General features: G+C 36.8%; 1 protein-coding gene across 8 annotated transcripts in view; it reads left to right on the plus strand.

The window, feature by feature from the left end:
- The window catches only part of LOC148657311 (ATP-dependent 6-phosphofructokinase, platelet type-like), a 42174-nt gene extending 28579 nt beyond the window's left edge, over nucleotides 1-13595 (plus strand). For 4 of the 8 annotated variants that reach the window (XM_088643393.1, XM_088643397.1, XM_088643391.1 and 1 more), the window contains 10 exons: nucleotides 419-565; nucleotides 2028-2098; nucleotides 2603-2690; nucleotides 5566-5718; nucleotides 6638-6802; nucleotides 7814-7875; nucleotides 8929-9040; nucleotides 9579-9678; nucleotides 11775-11880; nucleotides 13034-13595. In XM_088643393.1, the coding sequence (XP_088499519.1) occupies nucleotides 419-565; nucleotides 2028-2098; nucleotides 2603-2690; nucleotides 5566-5718; nucleotides 6638-6802; nucleotides 7814-7875; nucleotides 8929-9040; nucleotides 9579-9678; nucleotides 11775-11880; nucleotides 13034-13187 (1158 nt within the window). In that variant the 3' untranslated portion in view covers nucleotides 13188-13595. Of the gene's footprint in view, nucleotides 1-418; nucleotides 566-2027; nucleotides 2099-2602; nucleotides 2691-3604; nucleotides 3758-5565; nucleotides 5719-6637; nucleotides 6803-7813; nucleotides 7876-8928; nucleotides 9041-9578; nucleotides 9679-11774; nucleotides 11881-13033 lie in introns of all 8 variants that reach the window. The other 4 variants (XM_088643399.1, XM_088643392.1, XM_088643395.1 and 1 more) reach the window with 2 other exon arrangements.
- The last annotated feature ends 368 nt before the right edge of the window (nucleotides 13596-13963 follow it).

The raw sequence follows: 13963 nt of genomic DNA on the forward strand, positions 1-13963 counted from the left end.
TGTTAGTCCATTGCACCAGTTGCTTGTATGCACCAAGATACAGCTGAATCCACAGTAGAAGTAGCTGTAAAGTGCCTCATTGTGTTGAATGAGTGCTAAAAAAACTGAAGCCGTCTCGTCATCTCTAATAAATGTGAACAGCCCAACAAACAGCCTGAAACAGCTTAGACACATAGCATGTTGTCATGGCATGGATTATACAGGAACTATTCACACATGCAGTGGTCTTAGGTTAAAGTGCATTAATAGCAGGGGCTTCAAGTTCTGAGGGGAACAGCCTGAGAGATTGTAGAGTCTCCTTTGTAAGAAGCAATTGCAATGTTCCTATGGTGCTCAGGTCAAGTATTGTGTGTTAAGAGAGAAAACCCATCACTTTACCGTGTGACAGTGATATCCTGTTCTCTACCTCTACCACCAGAGCAACTTTAATGTAGCCATCATGAATGTGGGTGCGCCTGCTGCGGGCATGAACGCCGCTGTCCGCTCCGCTGTGAGAGTGGGCATCACAGAGGGGCACAAGATGTTTGCCGTGAATGATGGATTTGAAGGATTTGCCAAGGGGCAGGTTTGTTTATTTTAGAAAAACTAAAGTTCAACCCCCAGCAGCAAATATGTGTGATAAAGAAGTCAGTGTGGCGCTGGAGTTATAAAGTGATGCAATGCACCTGCTAATTTCTAGGTTTTAAAGGTAAGTAGTACTTCAGAAAGGGGCAGATTTTAGTTGAAGCCTTTGATGGAAAAATGACTGATTTTGTTCAAAGATTGTTTTTCTAAACAAGTTTTGTAAATCCTGCAATATAATTATAATAATAATAATAATAATAATAATAATAATAATAATAATAATAATAATGTAATATCTCCATGCTAGTTCTGATGCCAGAGCTGTTGGCATGCCACCTTAGTTATAGTGTTACTGTAGAGCTAGTGTCCAGTGATAAGTGCAAGCAGTAAGATAAACAACAGAGATTACAGTAAAACAATTAGATTCAGCACGTTCCTGTTATGGTGTAGCCTAGGCTACAACATTCCTCTCTGACCTTACTGAACTGAGCATCAGGACGTTAAATATAGAACAGGGCAGGGAGAGATAAGGCAGAAAGAGTATTCCTTAAATATACAATAAGTCACAGATGTATTTGCATGTTTGCAATACCAATTTGATATAGTGCATCAAGTCCTTCGAATCCTTTTTCATACAATCTGTGGAAGCCTTTGTACAGTGTACAGTAAATCAAACAAGGCAAACATGGTCAAAACAATATTAGACCAACTGTACAATATCAGTAACAAATATTAATAATAATAATAACAATAATAATAATAATGATAATAATAATAATAATAATAATAATAATAATAATAATAATATGAATTGCCTCTTCATAACATCTGTGAATGTTAGAAGCTTATCTCAGTCTACATAGTAAAGTACAGTATTTCTTCCCTTCTGTTATTTTGCTTCTAGAGAAATAATTGGCATTCAGTATAATTTTTTACTTATTTTTTTAATTATAAATGTTGATAGCTGTCAAGTTGGTTTTATTTTTCTTTAGTTATATGGTTGTCACAATCCATCTTTAAGCCAGGAAAAGCTGCTGGACTGTCTGAATGCATAAGCCATTAAAATATTTCACTCAAAAACTGAATGATACATAAAGACTTTGCCAAGACTTGAAACCACAAATAACCACAATTTTCAGTTCAGGATTTTTTAGTCAAGAACCAAGGTGCTGGACATTTTCTACAATATGTCAGGTTTTAGTAGAGTTTCACTTGCTTACCTCTATACTTGAATACAGTCCTGGCATTTCAGTTCTCGCTACTTCAGGTTAGAATTGTATCGTCTGGGCTTGTAGAGAATACAGCAGGAAAAGTCCTGTTTCCATTTCTTCTATTTGGATAACTGCTTTGAGAGAGGTCAGTTCTACGTTGCAAATTCTCATGTCTTCTGTGATAAGATTATGTATGAAAATTATGATTTCTTCCTGTAACAAGTCCAATTTTATATGCCCTGTTTTATTCAGATTAAGGAGATCAAGTGGGGTGATGTTGGCGGGTGGACAGGCCAAGGTGGTTCTTTATTAGGAACAAAACGGTAAAGTTTATTGCTTTTATTCAGCACTAAGTGATGTTAGTTATTAATGTGCAATTTATAGCTTTTTCATGTCGCCATGGTACTAATATATACAGTGTAGAGGTATTTTTATATCCCTCTTGGTATATGTTTAATAGAAAGAAAAACGTAAATTCATTTTGCAGATGTTATTTTCTGGCATTATACTGTATTTATCTCCATAGGAAAGATGCTTTCCTATTCTGTGAATCATTTTTACTGGGTGCTCCTTCTGCTTCTTGTTTTATTTAAAGGAAAAAAAAGTAATTGGAAAGAGGATGATTAGATAGATGCTCTAATGTTGGTAGTACATTTTTCCGGACTTGAATATTATAGTATAAAGGTTTTGTCCTGATGAGTCAAATTTCTTCTGATTAAAGAAAATAACCTTAGAACCTGATTTTACTTTGACAGCTGCCTATTTTTGACACTACATAACAAAAGTATGACTGAAGTACTATATTGCACTTTTTTTTTAAATTTCAGAACCCTTCCCGCAAAGCATGTTGAGAAAATTGCAGAGCAAATGCGAGAACATAACATCAATGCTTTGCTCATTATTGGGGGATTTGAGGTATGCAAGTTAACTTTTTAAATTCCTTTTTAATGAAAAGAGAGAAATGTTTGACATTATTAAATAGAACATTTACAGAAATGTAAAATAAAAACTTGACTTGTAAGTTTTATAGTTATAATTTTGCTTTGTAGTGGTACTGATTAAAAAAGAATTACTTATGTTTTAAAACTGTAAAACTTGTGTTAAATAAATGACGCTTACTGTATATGTGTAGAAAAAGTTGCTGCTACAACCATGTAATGATTAAGTTGGCAGATCAATTTCCTTGCTTTTTGCAGTTGTAGTTTTTAGTCTCTATCTTGAAAAGACGTCTGCCTGAAAATTGGATACAATGATATGTACAAATAATGCATGCCATGGCGATCACAAATGGCTTAAACAAACCTGCTCTAAACTCCCCTTAAATTAAATAAACTGTATTGTATAATGTCTGATAAAAGTAATGTACTCAGATTACAGACTGACATTATATGTTTGTTTTCCAAGCTAATATAGAAGAGCTAGTCCATGGTTCATTTTCCAATTTTTCAGTGGTGCCAAAGTCTAACTGTTGGTCTAACAAATAAGACTTACATTAAAAAAAATGAAAAATGGACAAGTTCATTGTGTAGAAAATGAAGAAATTAACGCTAAGACAAAGTAAATAATGTCGGAATGTAGCTGTATTCAGTTATTCAATTCATTTCATACTTGTCTCTTTATATATGTGTGTTCTTTTTTATTTTTTCCATTTGTTAGTTTGATTAAGTTTCCTTTCTTTGTACCCTGTGACTGCTGAGTGGTACCTCTGTGTGTCACCCTGTCCGTTGTGATAGGTGTGGTTCTTCCTCTGGCTCCTGTCATGTCTTTGCCACTAGCTCCAGTGATTCACACTGTGCCTGTCACATCACTGACTTGGCTCTGCCCTGCAGGCCTACCTGGGACTCATGGAACTGTTAACTGCCCGGGGAAAATATGACGAGTTCTGTGTCCCTATGGTTATGGTTCCTGCTACTGTCTCCAACAATGTACCGGGTTCAGATTTCAGCATTGGTGCAGATACAGCTCTGAACGCTATTACTGATGTAAGTCTGGCTGGGAGATTGCATATTAACACAGCCACAGGAGCCAAATTGTGATCACTGACGCTGGTGCTTTTATTTATCAGCAAGACAATGAGCCCATTGTAAAACAAAATCATATCCAGCAATAGATGTCGGCTGTATTTGTAGAACTTCTACATATTTTTTAAAAAAAGAAGAAAGCTGATTAGGGGCTTAAGCAATAGTTAATATATTTCATGAGCCGTTTTGCATGCTGTTTTGATGCAATACACTTGATAAACATTAAGTGTTTTTAAGCAATATGTTTTCAAAAACATGTTAATGTTTATACTGTACATGTTAATGTATAAACATGTTAATACATGTTAATACAGATTTTGTATTTGATGTACAAGCATTTAATGTGTGGGTGCATCATCATACGGCTGTAGTGTCGCACTGTGATGTAGTTAATTACAGAGCAGCGTAAAGCAGGTGACAGAACTGATGTAGTGGTAATGAAAGACACTCTAGCCTTCTGAAGGCTGGCTCTTTGTAGCTGGTAGAGAAAAGCACAGCTGTTGGTGCCACAGGTAAGTAGCAGTGGAGGCATGCAGTGGAGTGGCATGGTCTGTCCCGCAGTTTTGTTCAGCCTGCACCTTACTGTGCTTGTTTTATAAATATGTGGTCATGTACAGACTAAAACAACATTTTGTTCTGCTTATTAACAGTTAACCCATGTGCACAAATTCATTTCCACTCAGTAGATTTGTAATGTCTCTTCTGTAATTTTAATAACAGTAACACATTTTTTTTGCATGTGCAGCTGTATGTGGACAGTGGTAGCTTTTCATTTTTTCCAGTTTGCAAATTAAGTCAACTTGAATTGTCGTGGAGGGCAGCATTATTTTCCCATGAGCATGTCAAATATGAGCTTTCTGAGCTGCTTTTAATCCATTTCTTTAATAGCATCAGTTAAGTCAAGATTCTCATTCAGCCCGAAATTAAATTTATTTTTTAGATAATCCAATACATTTTACTGTATTTTACTGAGAAAAGTGTTGAATTTGAACTTGTAACATTTTCATTTAATTATTAACTTTCTGACCTTTATGAAGTGCTGTATTTTACCTGGCAATATGACCTACATCAACACATGGTTGGAACTGTACTGATGGTCCAAAAGGCCAGATGTGATCTCTTGATTATTAGTGATTATAACAGCTGTTCTGTTGTTACTATACTGTTTCTTTCTGCACATTGTTTTCAGGAAACAGTTGGTTACTATTGAGGTTATATTCTTACATTTTTTTTGCAGTGATTTTTTTTCTTTTGATTTTTAAATTTGAAATAAGCAACACAAAATATAATTGACCTAAATACTCTTAAATCAAAGATTTAAATATTAATCTGAATGAGAACCATCTGACATTTTAACAAACTAAAAAAAATGAATTACAAACATAACCTCTGTAGCTCTGTACTGTAAGTGAGCAGTGTCTAGAGTTCCAGTTGTGTTTTGTACAGTACCTTAACTGAGTCCAGCAAAATGTTGCCTTAACCTGTACTTGGCCACTGTTTGCTTTCCACACTTCTCTCTGTGTGTGGACATGACAGTAACCGCACTAAACCATGTCTGGCGTCTACTTGATTGGATATGAACGTGCCTGTCTGAGCCCGAGGCGCCATATTACAAAGCTTTCAAAAGTGTCTGCACCGCACATTTGGGACTTCTTTTCCTCTCTTGCCAATGGGAAGCCAAACCCCCTATCACACGGAAGGAGCCACAAGCAGGGTACACTTCTTAAAACAATTCTGAACAATCTAATGCATCTGTACTGCTGATTCAGGCATTTGAGTGTTTGCTGCAGCTTTATGAGGCACGATCCACCCACGAAGAGTTTTGCATCCCTATGTGTATGCTGCCTGCTACCATTAGTAACAATGTGCCAGGCACTGATTTCAGTATTGGTGCCGACACTGCCCTCAATGCCATTGTGGAGGTAAGGGAGAATCTTTCAGTGTCTCAACATGAAGTGAAGTTCACTTTATTTCATTATAATGGACTGGACTGCTGTTCACAAACTGCTGTAAATTTACATTTTACAACACAATCCTATTCTACATGTCAGTTTTCTTAAGTAAGATTATTCTTCTTATTATTATTAAACTTTTTTCACAGTGATAGGAATGTTTAGGAATTTGATAGGAAACTCCTGTATGATAGGAATTTGGCCTTTTATTCAATTACTTACTCTACCAGATACATAATTTAAAAAATAATGGAGCAGATAATTTTTAGGTATCATTATTTCAATGCACATTTGTATACAAATTTGTGTAATTTTTTTATTGTTGTGTATTATTCAGTATTAAAAAATAGATGTTGCTCAAGATTTGTTTAATCATGTTTGATATGCTTAATCTGAATACAGTGTTCAAACACACACAAGAGGAGTGCTGTGATCTGCTATTTTTTATCACTAGTAATCATTTTCTAAAGAATGCTCATGACTTGTTGTGGGGCAAGTAAAAAAACATCTGATATCAAAATGATTCTGTCTCCAGAAACATAATTGCCTTTTAAAGAAAGTAGTATTTTTGTTCTCTGATCTCGTCAGACAATCAGAGTATCAGAATCTGCTTGAATGTTGTCCGTGTTGTCTAAGAAATATAAATATTGTTAAGACCGTCCCCCGTTTAGTACTCCTCTATGTATTTAGAAAGGTGATGATGTTTTATCTTGATTATGCTCTTGCCTTTTTTAACACAAGGGTTGTGTTGTTAGCTTGGTTTTCTGGAAGAGATAGAGAAGAACATTCTGTCGGTAAACTTTTGCCATGAGGCCCATTTAGTGTCTTTTTTAATTTCCCCCCAGTTCTGTGCTTTTTCCCCCGTAATGACTGAGTGTTTGTGTATCAGACCTGTGACCGCATCAAGCAGTCTGCTAGCGGGACGAAGCGCCGTGTGTTCATCATTGAGACCATGGGAGGATACTGTGGCTACCTGGCCAGTGTGGGGGGCCTGGCAGCTGGTGCTGACGCTGCCTACATTTTCGAGGAGCCGTTCGACATTCGGGACCTCCAGGTGTGTGTTATGGAGTTGTCGTGATAAAAGTCTGCATCAGTTGTGTTTTACACACCCAGCTTACTACATATTCACATCTGTTTTGTGGAGTATTAAGTTAATAACACAGTTCTAGATGACTAAGGACGGCAGGCATGTGGATGAAACTACAGGAGGAAAACAGCTTCCAAAAATCTTCTCACCTTATAATTTGGCTGAATAATACCCTTGGATTCTTGTTTCAGAGATACTTTCCTTAAAAGATTCAGAACATATTTCCAGAGCTCTGCTGATCATGAAAGACAGGATTTTGCTCCATTCTGTTAACAAATGGATGGAAAGTATTTATTGAAATACCATAAATTAGGATTAATTTCATTTGTACTTCTTTTTCATGGTTTAAAAACATGCTTTCCGAGTTATTACTCCCCCTTCTGTATTTAAAATCTTACTGAACTCTCCATCTCATTTGTCATCATGTCTTCGCCTAACCCTCAGAGCCTCATATCCCTGCCACCTCCCCTATACTCTCACATACCTGAAGAAGGCAACACAGACGATGTGTGTTTTTTCACTTTATTTTTACTGGGATTCCATTATAGGACTACAGTGCAGTACAGTGAGACGTGCCATTTAATTCAATTGTTTCTATTTTAAGGATAAGCTGGTGACAGAGATCCTCACGTGGGGTCAAGATATTTATAGTCAATGGTCCATTTATGCCTTGAATGTTAAGTTGTAGTCGAGATTACTGAAATACCTAACCTAGAAGTGAAGTAAAGTACAATGACATAAGCACTTTTAATGTCTTATAATAGACGTGCTCATCAGTGATCTAACCAAAGAAAATTTTCTGTTTTGTTGTACACGGTATTGCAGTGATAACTCTTTTGTAGGCAAAGCTTGGGATGGCATATAAGATTTAGGTATCACAAACTTTACTGAAGTACAGTCCGTAATTACTGTTATGAATACTGTAAGTCTAATATTTGTATGTCAATTTAATTTAAAAAATGTTTTTTTAATTTTCAGGCTAATGTGGAGCATCTTACAGAAAAGATGAAAACTAGCATCCAGCGAGGTTTAGTGCTAAGGTAAATGAATCACCTAACCCAGCTTTTGTTATTTTAATAATGTTCAAACAATGTAAGAGCACACTAGCCTACAGTATGAGCTTAAATACCAAGACCTAAATGTCACTTACTGGCTGCTGAATCTACAAAGGATCTCTTAGGAGCAAGAACTTATCAATGATAGTCACTGTCTTCCAGTTAATAAGGGATTCTTCTATTTTAATTATTATTTTACTTTTTTAGAGGTGTTACCTATTTGATAGCTGAGGTTAAGTAACCATTACTATCCCAGTTAATTTTCCTTAATCTTCATTACGGCTCACTGGGATGAAATCAGTGTTCAGTAAGCCTTGAAACAAAAATATAGAATTATTACTAAATATAGCTTATTAATCATTTTTCTAAAGGTAAACAAATTACTGAATATTATTCTGAAAGAAATGTGGCATTATTTTTTCACATTGACAAAATGCTAGAGTAACCTGAGTAAAGTCTTGTTTTAGGGTAAGTGCCACTCGTTTATGAGCTTTCATAGCAAGATTTTAATTTATTTTAATCATTTTTCATTAGACTCTCAGTATGAAACTGCCAAATGTTGTGTTGCATTGTGGTATAAAGCAAATGTTATAATGAGTTTGCTTCTCCAGGTTTCTCAAGAGCATTCGGTATTTACAATACCAATTTGGTGTAATGCTTGGTTTCCCTCAGCTCTTGATCTGTGAAAGTACGATGTGAGCTATGATGGCTGTTCAAATATGGTGTCCATTTTTACAAGTTACACCAACACTCAGGAGAGCTGCTCATACATACAAACACACATGCGTGGTCGCTAACATGTCAAAGAGCCAGTGAGCTCTTTTCACTATGAACCAATAGCAACAGTAGGAGAACAGACTGGAATCCCACAACCAGCCCAGCTGAATCGAATCCATTCCAGTACAGTCTGTGTATCCTCTGGAGACTTCCCATTTCATTTAGGGCGATCAAGTGCAGATTACAGTTTTAATGATTTTTTTTATAATGGCATCTCCTTCTCCGAAAACGTGTTGACTATTCTTCTGTTTTAATTTGCAGAAATGAGAACTGCAATGAAAATTACACAACTGACTTCATTTATCAGTTGTATTCTGAGGAGGGGAGAGGTGTGTTTGACAGCAGGAAGAACGTGCTTGGTCACATGCAACAGGTAAACACAAAATATACATTGTATGGGACATAATTCCAAGTGGGATGGGAAGTATTTCTTTACCAGGACAACCTGGGTAATTCAGTAATTCAGCAATTATTTTTGGCTGATTCTTTTATTCAAAGAGATGCACGTTTATACCCATTTGTTAGAGAAATATGAATTTTCCTTTCATATACTCATATTTATATGAGCCTGCTTGCAATTTAACCAATAGCGTTCTAAGTACAGGTTTAGGTCCCTAGTCATTACTCCATGACTTAATTTCAAACAGGATCCAATAATGTATGCAATTAGTGATTTTTGAAAAGCCATTGAAATCAAGATGTGTAATCTTCAAGTTGCCAGTGTAAAAAAACCATGTTCATCCAGTTCTTATTAAAGCAGAAAATATTCTGAAGGACTTCAAACTGCAATAAAATCAGTATTGGAACCAATAGTAAAAATAGTCATTTGTTGTGTTTTTACAGCATATCAATATTGTTCACCAATGGTGTTCGCCATCGTGATCTGAATAGATTTTTCTGATGCTTTTCAGGGAGGTGCACCTTCTCCATTTGACAGAAACTTTGGAACAAAGATATCAGCTAAAGCTATGCAGTGGATCTCTAAGAAACTCAAGGAGTCCTACAGACAAGGTACTGTGCTAACTGGAAGAGCTGTTAAACATCTCTTTTAGAAGCACTTTGCACATTAACCTGAATTTTGTCTTGCAATGAATGTGGTGTTTGCTGTACTGTCACTTCCGTCATAATTCAGTCCTCGAGATTTGTGTTGCGTTTCAACGTTGTTGAGATGACTAAGCATATTGTATATAATGGTTCCACAATACAAATTTTTGGCATAGAAGGATGTAAGCTGTCCTTTACGGTATGTACTGTATGTACCATTTGTATGTTTCTTTGACTTTCATGTGCTCTTAAACGAAGAGGCTTTTAGTTTTAATGCTAACCATAACCATTACAGTAAGCTTTCTTGTGCATTACAGAGAGCTGTAATGTTGCAGTAGTTAAATCTGCTTTTCCTTTTTTGTTGTTTTTTCCTGTTGCTGTCTGCATGGATTACATTAGATGAAGGTAAATCACTTGATTATTGATGTTGTCTTTGTGTTCACCCTAAGTGTTTTTACAGTAAGTGTGATGTTTTTAGATGCTGTTTGTATGGATGTTGTTGTATGTTGTTTGCATGGATTAATTGAAGATTTTCCTAATGCCAGATTCTAAAAAGATCATTTGTGGTATTAATATGTGATGAGGTCATTGTCAGTGTTGATCTAACTTGCAGCATTTTAAAAAATATAAAGCAAAAGTGTTGTGCTGAATTTCTGGAATTGTAGTATATTTCAGTTTTTTTTGTTTAAATTATGCAACAACACCTACAGCAAGTGCCAAAGGTCAGAATCAGAATCAACTTTTTTTGAGGATTTTACTCAGGTGTACTTGGTGCTGCAAAAACATTTTACATACTGTATACCTTACCCAAAAAGGACTATTAGTCGTCAGTGGGCATACCTTGCCAGCTCTGAATAAAGTTTTTCAGTTGGCTCAAAAAGTATATTCTATGCTTTGCTTTCGTTGTTAAAGGGATGATTTTTATATCCCATTTAAGGATGTTAGAGATTATAATTCCCAAATATCTAAAGGATCCACTGTATGCACAAAAACACCATTGATTACCAGGGAGAGAGGTTTTGGAAAATGTTCCTGGAAATCAATCACCATCTCCACTGTTTTAAGAGTATTTAGCCCCAGGTGGTTGTTAGTACACCATGATACAAACCAACTCACCTCCCTCCTGCACATGGTCTCATCATCATTAGTGAAGGGACCCACAGGGTGATGTTATCTGCAAACGTAATTAGTTTGATAAAGGGTAATTGGAGGTGCAGTTGTTGGTGTACAAGGAAAATAATTACAGGGAAAGCACACATCCATGAGGTACACCAGTATTCATAGGCAGTCTGACAACTATACTAACCGTATCCATTGCATTCTATCTGTGAGATAGTGTGATAGAGATCTGATAGAAAGTGGAACATTGAACTGTAACAATCTGTTGTAAAGGAGTGACATCTCTTTTTGATATATTTTAAAAAATAATTTAAATACCTTTTAGAACTATTTTAGAACTTGCCTCTGTTTTTTGTGTTGCACAATTGGAAAGAAAGTGACCAATCCAAAGCAAGGTTAAACACCTTAAACGTGCCTCAATATCAAAGAAACACCTACTGTGGCTGGTGGGGATTATGACACTTAGCAGCACTCTGCAATAGTTTATCTGATTAAGTTACTTAATAAAAAAAATATAATTACTATTGCCTGATTGGATGTTGGAATATATAGATTTATAAATTTAAGTAGACAGATGGTCCTTAACACTCATACTATGATGCATCAAGTTATTTTTGCAAAGGGTAGGAAAATACACATGCAGAAAAGTGGCAGAAGCTCTCGGTGGTAATGTTAAGAAAACATATTTTGGGGACAGCCCATCTATTAGGTTATTTAGAATAGGAATACACAGGCAGTATGATGTATTTGTCCACAACACATATGGCATGGACTGACCGCAGGTGACTTCACGTGCGTCCCTCAGGCCTCTTTGTACAGGAACTCTGTATTAGAATTCAAATAATCAGAGCAGAGCTAGCCCTGATAAAGAGCAACCATTTGAAAAAGGCTTGATAATGTAACTTTCCATGATGGCATGGTGTTAAATATCAGTGCCCTTGCAGGGAGAGTCTTCGCCAACATGGAGGACACTGCCTGTCTGCTGGGAATGCGCCGTCGCGCCCTGATCTTCCAGCCCGTGATGCAGCTCAAGGAGGAGACCGACTTTGTGTAAGCTGCTGAGCTCTTAGAAAACACATTGTGCCTTTTTGTTGTGTTGATAATCTGAATATTCAGTTCGTTCTTAGCAAGTGTGTACATTTATAATGTTCTGGACCAGGCTTTTAAAGTCAGTATCTTTCTGTGTTTATCTTTGACAAAGATCTTCAAAACAGCATTAGCCAACTTTTATGCGGTTATGACTAGTATGACCTGTCCAGAGGATAGAGTTATAAGTGGGAAAAATGGTGGAATTAAACAGAAAAGGGCTGGAAAGAAACACCATTTCACCTATTGAGTGATTATTCTAAAGCATAAAAACTAATAATTACCATAAACCAATTATACAGTATACTTAAACTCTGTGACCGTGGGCACAAGCCCATTGGTAAAAATTGTGCAGTATGGTAGGAATCATTTATTACCATTATTCCTACCTGGTAATAAATGTAATATTATTTTAACATTCAGGGGGTGGAGAGGAAAGTGAAACAATTTTAGAATGGACAGGTCAATATGTTTTATTGAGTTTCATTGCCTTGTCACTGCACAGGATCAGCAGTTCTGTGCAGACACTATAACACGCTGTTAGGGTGTTTGCAAAACATTCCTCACATTTGTGGAGCACTTTTCTTCTGAGAGAAGCGCTTCATCTACAACTGAAGTGCAGCAGCCACCTGGATGACGCGCAGCAGCCAGTCTGCCATTGCACAGCAGTGAAGTGAGAAACCACTTGAGGGGGAAATGAAGGGGTAAACATGGAGAGGCCACATTATAGAAACCCTGAGTGGAATTAGGATTAATTTCCCTTTCTTTACATATAGTGCTATAGGATGTCTCATCCAAAGGACAGAATCTATGGCATAGTGCCCCTTAGTCCCCATACTGAGGCATTGTTTTGGAAATTATGGTCAAGGGGGAAAAGTGTCACCTACTGATTCACCAACACCACTTAAAGCAGCAATCTGGTTTTCCTTAGGGGTCACCAGTCCAGGTATTGAAGCAGATTTCCTTAAGTAATGAGATGAAGATGTACAGTACCTGGGTTGGCCTGCCCTAGAGTTCACAGCCTGTAATAGGACCTTAACCTGGTGAACATACTGCTTCTTTGTGACATGAAAGTGGGCAATTGTTTGCTTAAACCTTTTTTTTGTTTGGTCAACAGCCACAGAATTCCTAAGGAACAGTGGTGGTTAAAACTGCGCCCCCTGATGAAGATTTTAGCCAAGTACAAAACCAGCTACGATATCTCCGATTCTGGTCAGCTGGAGCATGTGGTACGCAACAGGCCCAAAGAGTCAGAAGGAGCAGCTATCTGAAGCAGCCATTTTAAATTTATTGTAGATTGGTTAGCATTGTGTGCAAGAGCGCTGAAGAAGCTTTGTCCTATTAATTATAACTGTATTGGCACTTTATGTCCCATTATAATGTAATGTCCTGTTATTTAAAAAAATGATGTAGGAATACCAGAAACCAAAGTTGCTAAAACGGTCAGTTGATCTTTTCTCACTCCAAAACTTTTATTTCACTGCCTGACAGTAAAGGAAAGCACCTGCTTTGTTCCAGCCACATATGTTGTGTTGTCACCACGTAATTGCACTGTGTTCCAAACCTGTGGTGTCTGTGTTACCCCTGAGAGTAGGCCATATAGTTCTGCTGCTGTGAAGTTGACAGATGTAATTGTGAGACCAATAAAAACAATAAATATACATATTGTTGCAAACAAACGTTGTCATTTAAGACGGTCGGTGGACAGTGCACAGAACCACATTTCTGGCCACAAAGCAAATTCAAGGACCACAGCAAACCCTACAAATGTTTAATTTTAAAGATCCTTCATTAACATTGTATTTTTGGGGTTGCTCAGGGGAGTCAGTCACTCAGGGGACTGACTATCCAGACCATGTGGTCCCCACTGGGAACAGGTTGCCTACAACTTACTACATGCATTTTGAAAAGCTGTCAAATAATCACTGGTACTGCTGCAACCATTTGTAATTCCGAAATTCAGTCTTGAAATAAATTTCTTAGTGAATCCAAACCAGTATGTTTACCTCCAGGATAAAACCGGTATATTTGCCTGCAGATCGATAAA

Source organism: Lepisosteus platostomus, chromosome 8 (assembly GCF_059453375.1).
Source record: "Lepisosteus platostomus isolate fLepPlt1 chromosome 8, fLepPlt1.hap1, whole genome shotgun sequence".
In the NCBI taxonomy this organism is placed as follows: domain Eukaryota; kingdom Metazoa; phylum Chordata; class Actinopteri; order Semionotiformes; family Lepisosteidae; genus Lepisosteus; species Lepisosteus platostomus.